Source organism: Lissotriton vulgaris, chromosome 7, assembly GCF_964263255.1.
Source record: "Lissotriton vulgaris chromosome 7, aLisVul1.2, whole genome shotgun sequence".
Classification (NCBI taxonomy): Eukaryota; Metazoa; Chordata; class Amphibia; order Caudata; family Salamandridae; genus Lissotriton; species Lissotriton vulgaris.
Window position 1 is genome coordinate 85,096,951 of NC_141695.1, and position 14,992 is coordinate 85,111,942.

Below are 14,992 nucleotides of genomic sequence, written 5' to 3' on the forward strand. Positions count from 1 at the left end.
CAACATCCTTCCAGCTGCAGAGCAAAGGGCTCGGCCTCACTGTCTCCATGCAAGTAATTCATAGCACTGTTTCCATGGTAGGCCCATGCCCTCCCTCGCACCCCTCGCATCTCATGCAGACACGTAGACGCTCATACACACACTCACAGTCAGTATAGAATAGCCTCTTGTCCGAGAGACCTTTTCCTTCCAGATAATACAGTTCCTTAAATATGAGATATTAGATACGATTTGGGATTAGGTTGATCTGACATCTAGACATCTGTCTCCACATGTAGGGCTAAATGTCAAGTCCCCCTTCACCCCTCAAGTTACACGTACATTACACGTCATACTGCTGCGCGCGCATCTCTGCCATGTATTTCTGCTGACACTGCCGGATTCACTCATGGATCCGCCTACTTGTGACATCATGTTAAATGACGTTCTTGTTCACGCCTTCATGCACGCCTATTGTAACGCCTTTTTGTATTACGTACATGCTTTCTTATCTCTCCTCTCAGCTGTTACGCCTCCTGCATATGCCTTTACTGTAATGCATTGACTATATATATGAATGCCTGTCAATAATGTATTGTCGCATACTTGCATACTCGCATATTACCATTGACTCTGTCAGTCTGTCCCTTCCCGAACCTGCGTGGTGACGGAACGGTATGCCACCTTGGCTCGAGCCAATATGCTAATCACCCAATTCCTTTTTAAGGAATAAAAACCCTTTTTGAGAAACCTCAAATATCACGGATTTTGCCTCTTATTTATTATGAGTTATTCTTATTGACTTTACCGCATAGAAATTCAGTACCAGGTAATTAAATTTACCACAAACTCTCCTGTGACAGAATCCTGCATATGGTTAGCAGGTGCACTATGTCATCCTCTCCCTCCCCGCATAATCAGCAGATTACTGGCTTCGGAGGGCATAGCCACGGGGGCATATGTTATGCAGATTGTAATATGCCTAGGTGCAGTTCCAAGAACTTATCCTTGATGGTTCTAGAGAAGCTTGTGTGGAGATAGGCTTGGGGTGACGCCTTACTGTAGGACTGTATGGTGAACCAGCCATAAGTGTGCTCTATCAGGGCAGCTTTGTCTTGTATGAGTGATTCTCTTTTAACAGTATTATTTACTATTTCTTGGAGAGGGATCATATCAAAATTTTGGAGGTAAGATTGCAGTTCAGGGTTCACTGTATTCAACTCTTTGTCTGACACAGTACTCCACTCTACTTCACAACTCTACTGTACGCCATTCCACTGTACGCCACTCAATGCCATTGTACTATATAACAATATATGTCAATCCACTGTAGCACGCTCAACAACATTGTACTCTACACCATTCCACTCTTCAAAAATCAACTAGACTTTCTGTAGCTGTACTCTACTTTAGCCTATATCATTTTCCAATACTTTAAGACACCTCACTATGCTCTACTATGCAACACAACACTCTGATTTATGACACTTTACTAGAATGTATAGTACGCCACTCCACTCTACTGCACTCCACACCACTGCAGTCCACAACACGCCGCTCCACTCTATAACACTTTACTCTATTCTACACTACTCCACTCCAGTGTAACTCCACTCTAGTATACACCATTTCACTACATTTTATCCCACTCTACGTCACTGTACCATATTCAGCTCTACGCTGCTCTACTCTACTCCACTGTATGCAATTCCACTCTACAACACTGTACTACACTCTATTATACTGTACTCGCCTCCATGCCCATCCATTTTGTTCCACTGTACTACACTATATGACACGACGCCACGACACTCAAATTCTCTCCACAATACACCACTCCACTAAATGACATAGCACTCCAACTCTACTACACCCTCCCACATTGTACTCTATAACACTCTACTTGATGATACTCTACTTTATGATGTACTACTTCACCCTACTCCACTCTAAAACGCTCTACTCCACTCTATGACAGTTTACAACACCCTACTCCACTTTTTGACATGCCATTCCACTGTGCAACTTGCTGCTCCAGTCTACAATACTTGACTCCACTATATGAAACACCATGCCACTACACTATAGAACACTTTACTACACTGTATGACATGCTACTACACTGTACTCTACTCCACTCAATTCCAATCTACAATACTCCAGTCTATGACAATAGACTTTACAACACTCTCCTCCAATGTGTTGTATGTCACTCCACATAACAACTCTCCACTTGCGATGCTAGACTCTGCGATTTGCAACACATTTTTATTAAATTTAAAAAAAAATTGAAATCCAATGAAAACGCCAAAGGTCAAAGGTTTGTTATAGCTCTGAAAACATATTTTCCCTATACAGAGGGACCTCAGGCATTGTGGTCAACTGGGACTAATCAATATTGATCTTGGTGCAGAGTGGATCCCAGGCAATGGTGTAGCAGTCCCAGCAGTGAGTCAAACTTGACAATCTTAAACACCTGGATGTGCAGTTCTTGCTGAGCTCACAGTTGTGCTGGGACTACAATATACTCACCATGCCCCATGCACTTTGCAACATCTTTTGTAACTCACACACCCTCCCTCTCCCTGTTGGATAAAGCTATGTTATTTAAAATGATTGCACTGCCAAGGATGCTTTATGCACTCCAGAACTATACAATATGCCAGCCAGCTTCTTTAACAGGGTATTTCAACTGGTAAGAAATTTCCTGTGTGCAGGCAAACAATCAAGGGTAGCCTTTGCTAAGAGCTTGCAATTGGTCTACAATAGTGGAGCAGATATTATACACCATGCAGCTTTATTATTGGACGGCCCAGCCTGTCACTGATAACAACTTTCATTTTAGTACGGCCAATGACCCAGCACACAGGTGGGAACTGGGTCCGTTTGAATGGCCGTTGCACATTACAGAATCAAACCTGGAGTTCTAAACTCGCTGCTACCTTCTGTCATGAAGGCCAACCTGCAAGAGGGGCATAGGGACCTTAGGTGGATATGCTTAGGAGGCCGGTTCACAAGGGAAACCCTCTTTGGCAGGGCTCTAGTTTTCACAATTGGAGTCCCTGGATAGATTTAAAGACTGGGACTGTATTGGGATCTCCAAATTGGGTGAGGTCTGGGATAGGAACCATAGAAAATCTGAAGGGCCCGGCGAGATCATATTTACAAAATCACTTCCTAAGATACTCGCTTCCCCTCTCCTTTTATTATGACATACATCAGGAATGATGTCGCCTTGGAGGTTTTGGCTATAGTGGAATGGGCATCACCCCCGTCAACACTGAATGTTTATCCCTCCACTCTGGTACAGATCTGCTGGGTCTTGATGGGAATCTACAAAACATTTCCTGTGAGTGGACATGAGAATACAATGCTGATCTTTCAAGACCTTGAAAGATGTACAACTGTTACTCATCTTACTGTGTTCCAATTATCAGATGCATGTCCTATATACACTGTATCCTGCAGATTGGCAAATTGACTTGGTCACAGTGTGGGGCAAATATATTGACTGAAACACATAGAGGCAACCTAATGCCAGCTGTGTAGGCCAAGCTAGCATTCCAAGAAAAGTGGTGCACCACCTATCGAATTCTGGCGATGAAGGGAACCCAAATTTTAGTGATGCGGCTGTGCCTCCTACATAAGTAAATACTGCCTGTAGGAGTTAGCTCTATGAGCTATGCCCTTACTTGCCTTGCTTTATGGTTGCGATGCTATGTGTAATTTTAGCTGATGAATATTTAAACAGGAGGGAAAGTGAATAGTGAGCAACATGAGCATTGATGGTTGAGGAAATCAGGTACAAGCAATGGCTATGTATCCCAGCAGAACCTGGATCAGGGTAATGCTAAGGAATACCAGGTTCTTCTCTTTATAATCATTGCCAACTCAAGCCAATCCTGTAGCTGTTATCTCAGTAACATCCCAAGACTCACTAGTCTCACTAGTTTTCTTTGGAATAGGTTCCTGACCTAACACTTTTGTACCAATTGAATCTGTATCTGTTGCTCTGCACTCAAGGTCAAGCCGTTGTTTCATTCAGTTTAGAAGTAAAAGATTAAAGGTTTGAGTTATTCCCTATTCTTTGATTATGTTATTTTGATTATTAGAAAAGTCTCAACTGCAAATGTATATGTGGCCCATCTTGCTCTACTTACAGTTGTCTGTTTTTTAAACATTGTTGATAATCTTCTTTCCTATTTTCCCCATTTGCTCTCTTTCTACTTTGACGAGGCCGGGTCACTCCTCCTGCCTCCCACGCCGGCCGCTGTCTCCTGCTGCTTGGAGTGCGACCCAGCCGCCGCTGGGCCGCCCGGATCTCCCCTCCTGCTGCCACGCTTGCCCCCTGGTAGAGCCCGCCGTCCAGAGTTCCCGCCGCTGCCTCCCTGCGGCCTCGCCCACCACCAGCCCATTCGCCGCCCCGCTCCCGCCACCCAGCTGACCCGCCCTCCCGGCTCCTTACTTATGACGCCCCAAGAGCGACCGCGCAGCGGACGCGCGCAGCGGGAGCACCGATTGAGCGCCGAAGGTGCGCCAAAGGTAAGCCTGTCTGCACCCGTCCGTGCCTGGACCGCGCCCAGCGCCAGACCCCCTGGCCCCCGCAGACGCCAGCCCACCCGCCGGACCTACGACGCCACCGAAATCATTGCACTCAACACCGGCCGGATCCCTGGCTGCTACCGAGCCACCCCGAGACGCACCCACGGACCCTTCAGCTGCCATTCCTGCAAGTTCACCTGCATCCGGACCTGCACCGCACCCACCAAGCCGAGCACCAACAGCAACCACCTGAAGTGCATCCTACTCAACACTCGCTCCGTCCTCCACAGACACGCCGTCCAACTCTGGAGCCTCCTCGACACCACATCTCCAGACGTCGCCTTCCTCATGGAAACCTGGATGAATGCCACCTCAGCTCCCGACATCGCCATCGCCATCCCGGACGGATACAAGATCACCCGAAGGGATCGCACCAACCAGATTGGAGGAGGCATCGCCATAGTCCACAAGAACACCATCCGCATCACGACCACCACCGACGACACCCTCAAAGCCACCGAACACATGCACTTCCAGATCCACACCGACCCCAAGACCACCCTCAGAGGCACCCTCATCTACAGACCCCTGGGACCGCGCACACAATTCAGCGAAGACATCGCCGACTTCATCAGCCTGCACGCCCTACCCTCCACCGACTACATCCTCCTCGGGGACCTCACCTTCCACCTGGAGAACAATAACGACCGCAACACCACCACCCTGCTGGACAACCTGGCAAACCTCGGACTCAAGCAACTGGTGACCACCCCCACCCACTACGCCGGACACACACTCGACCCCGTCTTCTCCTCCAGCAAGGACATCGCCTTCAGCCACGCTACCGGACTCCATTGGACGGACCACAGCTGCGTCCACTTCAGCTTCCGAAAGAACACGATCCACCACCACCAGCAACAGGTCGCACGCAGAAGCTGGAACAAGATCACAGCCGACCAGCTTGCCACATCCCTGAGCCAGGACCCCCCCGCCAGCTCAGCGAACCCCAGCCAGGCCGCCAACAATCTCACAAAATGGATCAGCAACTGCGCGGACGACCTCGCCCCGCTGAGAATCCCGCCCAGCAGATCCGGCAGTAAGAAACCACCATGGTTCACCGACGAACTCAAGAGCTCCAAGAAGAACTGCCAAGCCCTCGAGAAAACCTGGCGCAGAAACCCTACACCAGACAACATGACCACCATCAAGCTTGCCACTCGAAAACACCACCAACTGATCCACACCACCAAGAAAACCGCTTTCAAGGAATGACTGGACAACAACGCTCACAACAGCAAGGAACTCTTCAACATCGTCAAAGAGCTCTCCAACCCCAGTGCCGAAAACAACGACATCACCCCTTCGCAAGACCTCTGCAATTCCCTCGCCTCCTACTTCCACAACAAGATCGCAGACATACACAACAGCTTCAGCGCACAGCCGACGCACCCCACGACCACACCGGCACCCCCCACCCCCACCCTCCGTGCCAGGACCTCGATCAACACCGAAGAAACCTAACGCACGATGAACTCCATACACTCCGGATCTCCAACCGACCCCTGCCCACACCACGTCTTCAACAAGGCCGACTCCGTCATCGCACCCTACCTGCAGGACATCATCAACGCCTCCTTCGACACCACCACCTTCCCGGAGAAATGGAAGCACGCCGAACTCAGCGCGCTACTGAAGAAACCATCAGCGGACCCCACCGAGCTCAAAAACTACCGGCCCATCTCGCTCCTCCCATTCCCAGCCAAAGTCATCGAGAAGACCGTCAACAAGCAGCTTGCCACCTTCCTCGAGACGAACGGATCCCTCGACCTCTCGCAGTCTGGCTTCCGGGCCAACCACAGCACCGAGACCGCCCTGATCGCAGCCACCGATGACATCCGTGCCCTGCTCGACAACAGGGAGACTGCAGCCCTCATCCTTCTGGACCTCTCCGCAGCATTCGACACTGTCTGCCACCGCACCCTGGTGCAGCGCCTCAGCAACATCGGGTTCCAAGAGAAGGCACTCGAATGGATCATCTCCTTCCTCGCCGGAAGGACACAGAGAGTCCGCCTCCCCCCGTTCAAATCAGAAGCCACCGAAGTCATCTGCGGCGTTCCTCAAGGCTCCTCGCTCAGCCCCACCCTCTTCAATGTCTACATGAGCCCCCTCGCAGCCATCGCATGCCAGCACAACCTCAACATCATCTCTTAATCCGACGACACCCAGCTGATCCTCTCCCTCACCAACGACCCCTCCACGCCAGAGCCAACCTACACGGTGGGATGAAAGACGTAGCCGAGTGGATGAAGAACAGCCGCCTGAAACTGAACTCAGACAAGACGGAGGTCCTGATCCCAGGCTCATCACCATCTGCCTGGGACGACTCCTGGTGGCCCCCCGCCCTGGGCAACGCACCCACACCGACAGACCACGCACACAACCTGGGATTCATCCTGGACTCCTCCCTCTCCATGACCAGACAAGTCAACGCCGTCTCCTCCTCGTGCTTCAACATCCTGCGCATGCTACGTAAGATCTTCCGGTGGATCCCTACCGAGACCAGGAAGATGGTCACCCAGGCCCTCGTCACCAGCCGACTGGACTACGGCAACGCCCTCTACGCCGGTACCACGGCCAAACTCCAGAAGAGACTCCAGCAGATCCAGAACGCCTCAGCAAGACTCATCCTCGACATCCCCCGACACAGCCACCTCTCCGGACACCTGAGAGGCCTGCACTGGCTCCCGGTCAACAAGAGAATCACGTTCCGACTCCTAACCCACGCACACAAAGCCCTCCACAACCATGGCCCAAGATACCTCAACAGCCGCCTCAGCTTCTACACTCCCACACGCCAGCTCCGTTCGACCAACCACGCCCTCGCCGCTGCCCCCCGCATCCGAAGGGCTACCACAGGAGGAAGGTCCTTCTCCTACCTGGCCGCCAAGACGTGGAACTCCCTCCCGACCCACCTCCGCCGGACTCAAGATCACCTCGCCTTCAGGAAACAGCTCAAGACCTGGCTGTTCGAGCAGTAACGGACCCCCCCCCCTCTCCCCAAGTGCCTCGAGACCCCCCGGGTGAGTAGCGCGCTATATAAATGCTTTGATTGATTGAATTTCTCCACTTCATGAACCTACTTTCCTTCTCCTATTCATGTTTTTTGACATTTCCCTCTTTTTACCTTATATCTTTTCTTCCCTCTCTGTATGACTTGTGTCTTTAGTGATTTCATTTAGTTTTTTTGCACATGTGTTTTCAACATTAGTGTACGTAAGTCATCATTTTGAGCTACAGTTGTCCTGGTAAAAGGGGAATTCACATTGGCTTAAAGAACACATAAAAGAGAATACTCAGTCATTTCTGCAATTGTATAGCTTCCCTCCTGATTCATAGTTCATATGGTGCTGTTTGTGTGAACGTTTAATATCAGTCATTGCATTTTTATGTTTTCCTTTTGTCTTTTCACACTGTGGCACAGATCAAACATTTGCTCTTAGATTGTCCTATCCTTTATTTGCCTTTTCCTATGTCTCTACTCTTCCGCACCCGGAGTTTAGCCTTTTCAATCAGTTCTGCGTCTGATTAATCCTGTAAAATAGCTCTCGGGGGGCTTTGTTGCTTGGTGGGTGGAACAAAACAGGAGGTGAGAGATGAGAAAAGGGGCATGTTACAGTTTAGCAATAGAGGCTACAAGACAGGAGGTGAACTTTGAGTTACAAGAGAAATTTTTCTGAGGCAAAAAATAAAAGATGTTTCATCAAAATGGAAGTGATTGTTGAGCAACATGGAAAGCTAACCTGTAGCACCAACAGTGCATAGAGAGTCTGAGTTATAGATGCCTTAGAATTGCCTGCCTCCATGATAGAATACCTTCAGTACTCAATGGTGCGTGTAACTGTGACCACAAACTCTGGACAAGCCCAGTTGTTCATTCATTGACTTACCTTGCCTCCAACGGCCCATCCAACAATCACCTCATAACAAGCAAAAAAGTCAGGATTGGTCATACATATGCCAGGTGCAATGTTGACGTTGGTGGAGTTTGGACAGCCGTAGACCAGGATGTGATGAACCAGATTTTTGTTGTTGTCTTGTATGATTGAATCAAACTGTGAGGGGATCACAGAACAGAAAAGAAGTTATAGAAAGTACATTTAGTTTCCTGTGCTAAAATAGGAGGGAAATGTTGCAGGAGCAGAAATATTGCACTCAATATAATGAAAAGCAGAGCAAGGATTCAGGTAAAATTTCTAATATTTAACATGGGAATAATTTTCATTTCAACACCTGTTTTTAAATTCTCTTGAATTTAATCCAGGGAGACTGTTATCCAATTTGCTTACATCTAGACTCATTCCCGCACGTTTAAAATAAGAGTCTAGATATTTGCACATTAGGAGGTATCCTATTTTGCACAGTGAATGCCAGAGGGAAAAGGGGACTAGTGCAAGAATTTGTACAAATCAACACATTTGACTCAAGTGTACATGCTTGAGAGGTAAAAATGCACATTGACAAGTGAGACACATATTGTGAGTAAAAAATGTGTATGTAAACTTTGTCAGCGAGAGGATGAGCAATTTGGTATGTATTTAGATTTATCAGGTAATAACATTCAAGATACAACATATTTGAATATACATAGAATAAATACATTAAGGTATACTTGCGATTTATCAGATTTTAACTAAGACTTCATTTACATGGGGTCCACAACCGCAGGAACCTTGTCAGTATTTCAAGATATTCACATGGGATAAATTCACATACATTGAACCTAAATGACAAACATCTACATAATCTCTGGTTGCCCTTTAAATCGGTATGGTCGGACATTCACAAATTTGTATGCACCCGTGTTGCTTTGGTCATTAACACTAGTGTGGTTCCGCCTTCATCTTAACCTACTTTCACTGAGTACTTCAAACCTGAGCCAGGGATAATTTCTTCCTTGCTCAATGGCCCACCATGACTTCTGTTGGAGGCAAATCTATTAGTGAGATGATTCCTGTCTGACCAAAGCTTGGTCTAGTACTTACCAGGAATTGACCTATCTGCCCATGGCTTACTTTTGAATCACAATTCACATTGGTGCAAAGTTACATTGTTAGATACATATTTGTAGCAATATCTATGTTCTGTACGGAGTGGAGACACTTTAGCTTAACATCCTGATTTCAGCTCAGTTTTTGTAACTTTGGTCTTATACTTTCTAAGTGCCCCTTTATTGTATTTGTATTTCTGATCCATTGACTACCTTTTGAATATAATTTATTATTTCAAATATTATACTGGGGCATTTTAATTTCCATTTAGAGTGTGACAAAAATGCAGATACTTCCACTTTACTAGACAATCTGGACGGTTTTGGACTGACACAGAGAGTCTCAGAACCCACACACAAGGGCTGTCATATGCTGGATAGGATCGTTCCTCACAATCCCAATTACGGTGAACAAAGTATTGCCTGTAACCTGAACTGATCATATGGCGATTCTCTTCAAACTACTCAGTCTGAATAATCAACTCACTCAGGACAAAACCTGCCCCCCCACCAATGTAAGATTTTGGTGTAATATCAGAAAGACGCTTTAATAGAAATACATGATAATAGTATACCTGTCCTAGTGGCAGACACCAATAAGGCGGCTGACAATTAAGAAAATTGGATTAGGTCATCCATGAACCAGTTGCCCCACAAAGAACAATTAAACAGCAGAGAAACACATTTTCTGCCCCCTGGTATAACTGAGCCTAAACTTCTAAAATCTAAGTGTAGACGCTCAGAGCATGCATGGACGACAGAATATAGCGAGCAAGGTAAAGCTACCTACAAACTTGCACTAACTGAATACAAGGAACTATCAAAAGTTCAAAAAAGATTTATTACACAAGTAAAATCGAGGCAGCAAAAAAAACCTCAAGAGAACTTTTTAAGACTGTCACTGCCTTGTCCAATATACAGGAGAATCAATTGGCTCCTGATCAACCTCTCTCCAATAAAATGGCCAACTTCTTCCAGTCTAAGGTTCAAACGATATATGATGAACTGGCTGGGAGGATCCCTGCCCCCACCACCTCTTGTTTACAATCAATGGAGGATCTTTACTCCTCTATTAGGGATGGCCAGTTGAGCAGTTTTTCACTTTAAACTTAGAACAAAGTCAACGATTTGCTATTAGCCACAAAATCAGGGTCCCGACAGATCCCTGTCCTCCCAAAATAATACATCCGAGTTTGCGTAAGATTAGTACTCTACTAACCCCACTTCTGAACAATGTCATTATTTAGGACAGGAATCTTCCTTGCTTCCTGGAAAAAAGCCTGTATTAGACCCATCCTAACGAAACCCTCCCTTGACCCATCTGAGTTGGCGAACTACCGTCCGATTACCTGTCTACCCATGGCCACAAAATCCTTGAGAAAGCTATTAACCTAGTTTTAACTGGTTACCTTGATGCCAATGACCACCTAGATTCCAATCAACATGGCTTCCAGACACATGACTCCACAGAGTCAGCTTTAATCATGGCCACAGAAAAAATCTGCATGCTGATTGATGGTGGAGGTAGAGCCATCCTGATCCTACTTGACCTATCAGCCGTGTTTGATACTGTGAATCATACAGTACACATGCAGCGGCTAAAGGCAATAGGAATAAAAGAGGCCGCTCTAACTCTTCTCACCATGTTTCTGACTTCCAGGGGACATAATGTGTGCTGGGACAACTTCAAATCTGAGAGGTTTTCTCTCCCCTGTGGAGTCCCGAAGGCTCAGTACTGTCGCCAACATTATTTAACATCTATGTCACATCCCTGGCCAAACTAATTAGGGCTCACGGTTTTTTGTTGGTATCATATGCCGACGACACTCAGATTGTTATTTCCATTTCCTCAAGTATAGATACCGTGGTGGTATAGATTCCACAGTTGTCTTGAGCACAATATGGAATGAATGCATAAGAATTACCTCAAATTAAATACAGGTAAAATGGAGGTCATGTAGTTTGGAAATGGACCTCCAATCTGGAAGCAATCTTGGTGGCCGTTTGTGGCAGGGCCTGCCTGGAACCGGTGTCTAAAGTGAGGAACTTGGGATTTCTGTATGATGTCCAGTTAAATTTCTTAGGGCAGAAAAAGCTTGTGACATCACCCCCCCTTTTATTTCTACTAAAAATTTGGCTTAAGATACTGCCTTTCATTCCATCAGACCTTAGAGAAACAGTTGTAGTTGCTTTAATTCTCTCTCAAATTGACTAATGCAACACACTTTATTTAGACATTGACAAACATCAATTGCTAAAATTGCAATCGCAACAAAATACCATCATATTTCTAGCAGCTTCTAGTCAGGCAGCTCATTGAGTTTAAGGTGTTACGCTTGGTGCATAAAGCACTCATTCGACCTACAAAAACTTTTTCAGTGGTACACCCCCGTCTAAATCTGAGATCGGCCAGTAAAGTTTGTTCGGGTTCCTAAAATTGATACGGCAAGATGGGGAGGTAGATGCCTTGCCTATCAAGCTTTGAACCTCTGGAATGAGCTACCAACTCAACTACCCCAGGCTTCAATCAACCAGACCCTTGTTTAGGAAAATGGTTAATACTTGGTTATTCCCTACTTAGGAACGATCCAATACTTCCAGGTCTCTTTGCTTGTTTCTTTGCAACCCTGAGCGACAAGACACCTCAGCATTTTTGCACTCTACACATTCTTTAGTTACTTACTTATTCTAGATCACACCTTTAAAAAATGTTAGGGCACCACATATTCCTCATGTCAGAAAAAAAAGTTAAAGTCCAGCCTGGCATCAATAAATATGCACGAGTCATATCTACACATAAATATGATCAGTGAAAATGATTTGCATGATTGAAGGCTATCTTGAACACCCAACTTTTATACAATTTGTTGTTTCAAAGCGCCTATCTTATGTAGTGTGCAGATTGACAGTTCTGTGTATTCCAGTTTAGGCATTGACCCCCTTTTCCAGTATAGCTTTTCCCTGACCTCAGTCTCTGTATACCTTCCAGTATTTTCCTTGTCTTCTTGTGTGTTATATTATTATCCTGATTTCAATACTTCCAAATGGTGCCCATTAAATTCCAAATCTTGTGCCTTGGTACTGAGAACCATCCAGGGCTTCTTCTCCATGGAAGATGTTGAGTGGCTCTTTGAAGTATGTGAAATTATTCTGCTCCTTGCTTATATGTCTGATATTTTCACTTCTCAGAGAGATCACTTCCACAGAGCAGATAAACAATTATTGTTGGCAGTTTGTCTACTGTTTGCCTGCTTTCACCTTCCTGTTATTTGCACTTGTGTTATTGTAATAGTTTCCACTGCAGACCTTCTAGTCCCCTTTTCACTACCTGTTTCCTCCCAGACTTCAGATACTGTCTTGTTTATATTTAGCCGCTTCTCTTGAAAACCTTTGTCCCTGCACAGGACCACTACCTCCCTGTCACCTTACCTTGTTCTGAACTCTGCTAGTGTCCCTGCTAGATGGTCCTGAACTTCACTAAAGGCCACAAGTGTGTAGCTTTTTCTTGATCACAAAGGGCCTGATTTGCAGAAATTGGGTCATGTGCAACCAATATAAAGCCTTTTTCTATCTACAAAGGCCAAATTTCCATTTTGGTAACCTTTTACCGAATCACAAAATGGGTTACTGTGTCCCTATTAGGAAGCGGCGTGTTAAGGGCGTCCTTTCCTAATGCCGAATCACGTGCTATATAAAAATGTTTTGCGACCAAAATGTGGTCACAAAACATGTGCATTTTACCGCCTACTTCAAGTAGGTGGTAATCCAGTTGCAAACGGGAAGGGATCCCCATGGGACCCCTTGCCCTCTGTAAATGGTTGAGGAAAAGTTTTTTAAGAGCAGGTAGTGATGCCACGGACCACTGCCTACTCTTAAAGAAAAAAATTGAAAGGATGTATTTTTGTTTTTAAAATCCATCCTGCTTTCCTTTAAGGAAATGGGCTGCATATTTTTTTAATTTGCTTTATCTAAAAGCAAACACAGACATGGTGGTCTGCAGTCCCCAGCACAACTCCATCCAGCATTTTTAGTGATTCCCGATGGGTCTCATAGACAATGCACTATATTGAGGAAGTAGAAAGATTTACCTTATAGATATGATTTTTCTCAGCTAGTTGTGGCAGTGGAATGTATGCGCAGCCGTAGGTAGTTGCATTAGATGGTATGGAAAACTAAAACGTGGAGAGAAAAAAGAAGGATGTTAAAATTTCACTAACCCTGGCTGGCCATAATGAAGCTCATTCAAATTGACTGTTATTAAAGAGCTAGGAGAAAATAGTGTCAAGACAGAAATCCTAAATGACTTAGAATTGACTACCCTTATGAGAGAATTACATAGTGCAACCTTTTTTGGGAAAATTATTGAAAAATCTTGTCCTCCACCATTGCTGATGTAACCTTAAAACACCAGTCTAAGAATCTTCCATCTTAGTTAAGTTAAAGTCCCAAATCAAATACAATGAAGTGCCAAGGGTCCAATGTACTAAAGGTAAAGTCTTAAAGCAGGCAATGTACACCTATTGCTTCGCCACTCAACCTAAAGTTTGTGCTGCACCACATGCTGCAACACATATACAGATCTATCATTGCACAATATGACCATTCAAAATGATTTGATGAATCTACCTTATGAATTGAGGCTGGCTTCCATTTGAAAATCCAAGCTAAAGCATGTGAGTACAGAGATGGAGCCCCACAAGGGAAAGCAGAGCTTCAACCCTGCATTCATAATATAAAATTGCTATTTATGTGAGGAACAGGTTCTGCATTCTGAATAAAATAAGCATGCTGCAGGTGGACATCATAGGGACCCCTTTCTCCCTGTAATCACTCGCATTTGCCCGCAGCTGGTATTCACATAGTGGAAGTTGACTGCCTTGGGCAGCTTTCACTTTGTGAATGTCTGTGAGAATTGAGGTGTTTTACATGGTGTGGTTGTGCGACCTCACCATGTCCTACACTAGCCTACCCATCTTGAGTCCAGGCAGGCTCATTTGAGAAAACTTTAGCTCAATCCTGGGAAGCTGTGGCTTCGAGCAGTCAGGTCTTGTCAAAAGTAAAGGTGCAAAACATTTAGTAGTACCAACACAGTGAAACAAGAAAGAAACACAATAAGAAACTCCAACACTAATTCACAGAAATGGCTGACATAGCTACAAAATCCATTGGAGGGATCCGGTAGTATAAATATTCAAGCAATTCGTAAATCACAGCTTTTGACTTAAAACTAGCCGAATATTGGCCACTGTCACAGGTAGCTGTAAATTTAAAACCTTTTGGAAATTTTTAAAGAAGTTGTGTTTGGGTACACTGGCTTACTTTAGATGACTATCTTTGGCAGTTAGCAAGTCAAGGGTAGCAGAATGGCGTATGTGGACAGTTACCTCAAGGCCCAAGCAATCTCCAGTTCAGTACTATATAACC

The 14,992-nt window shown here is 45.5% G+C and overlaps 1 protein-coding gene across 3 annotated transcripts in view; it reads right to left on the reverse strand.

Annotated features, from left to right (window-relative positions):
* Positions 1–14,992, reverse strand: part of LOC147700843 (putative DBH-like monooxygenase protein 2) — a 434,868-nt gene that overhangs the window by 360,757 nt on the left and 59,119 nt on the right. For all 3 annotated transcript variants that reach the window (XM_086929747.1, XM_086929748.1, XM_086929746.1), the window contains exons 4-5: positions 13,657–13,740; positions 8,469–8,633 (exon numbers count right to left, since the gene is read on the reverse strand). In XM_086929747.1, coding sequence (XP_086785873.1) covers positions 8,469–8,633; positions 13,657–13,740 — 249 coding nt within the window. The remainder of the gene's footprint in view (positions 1–8,468; positions 8,634–13,656; positions 13,741–14,992) is intronic.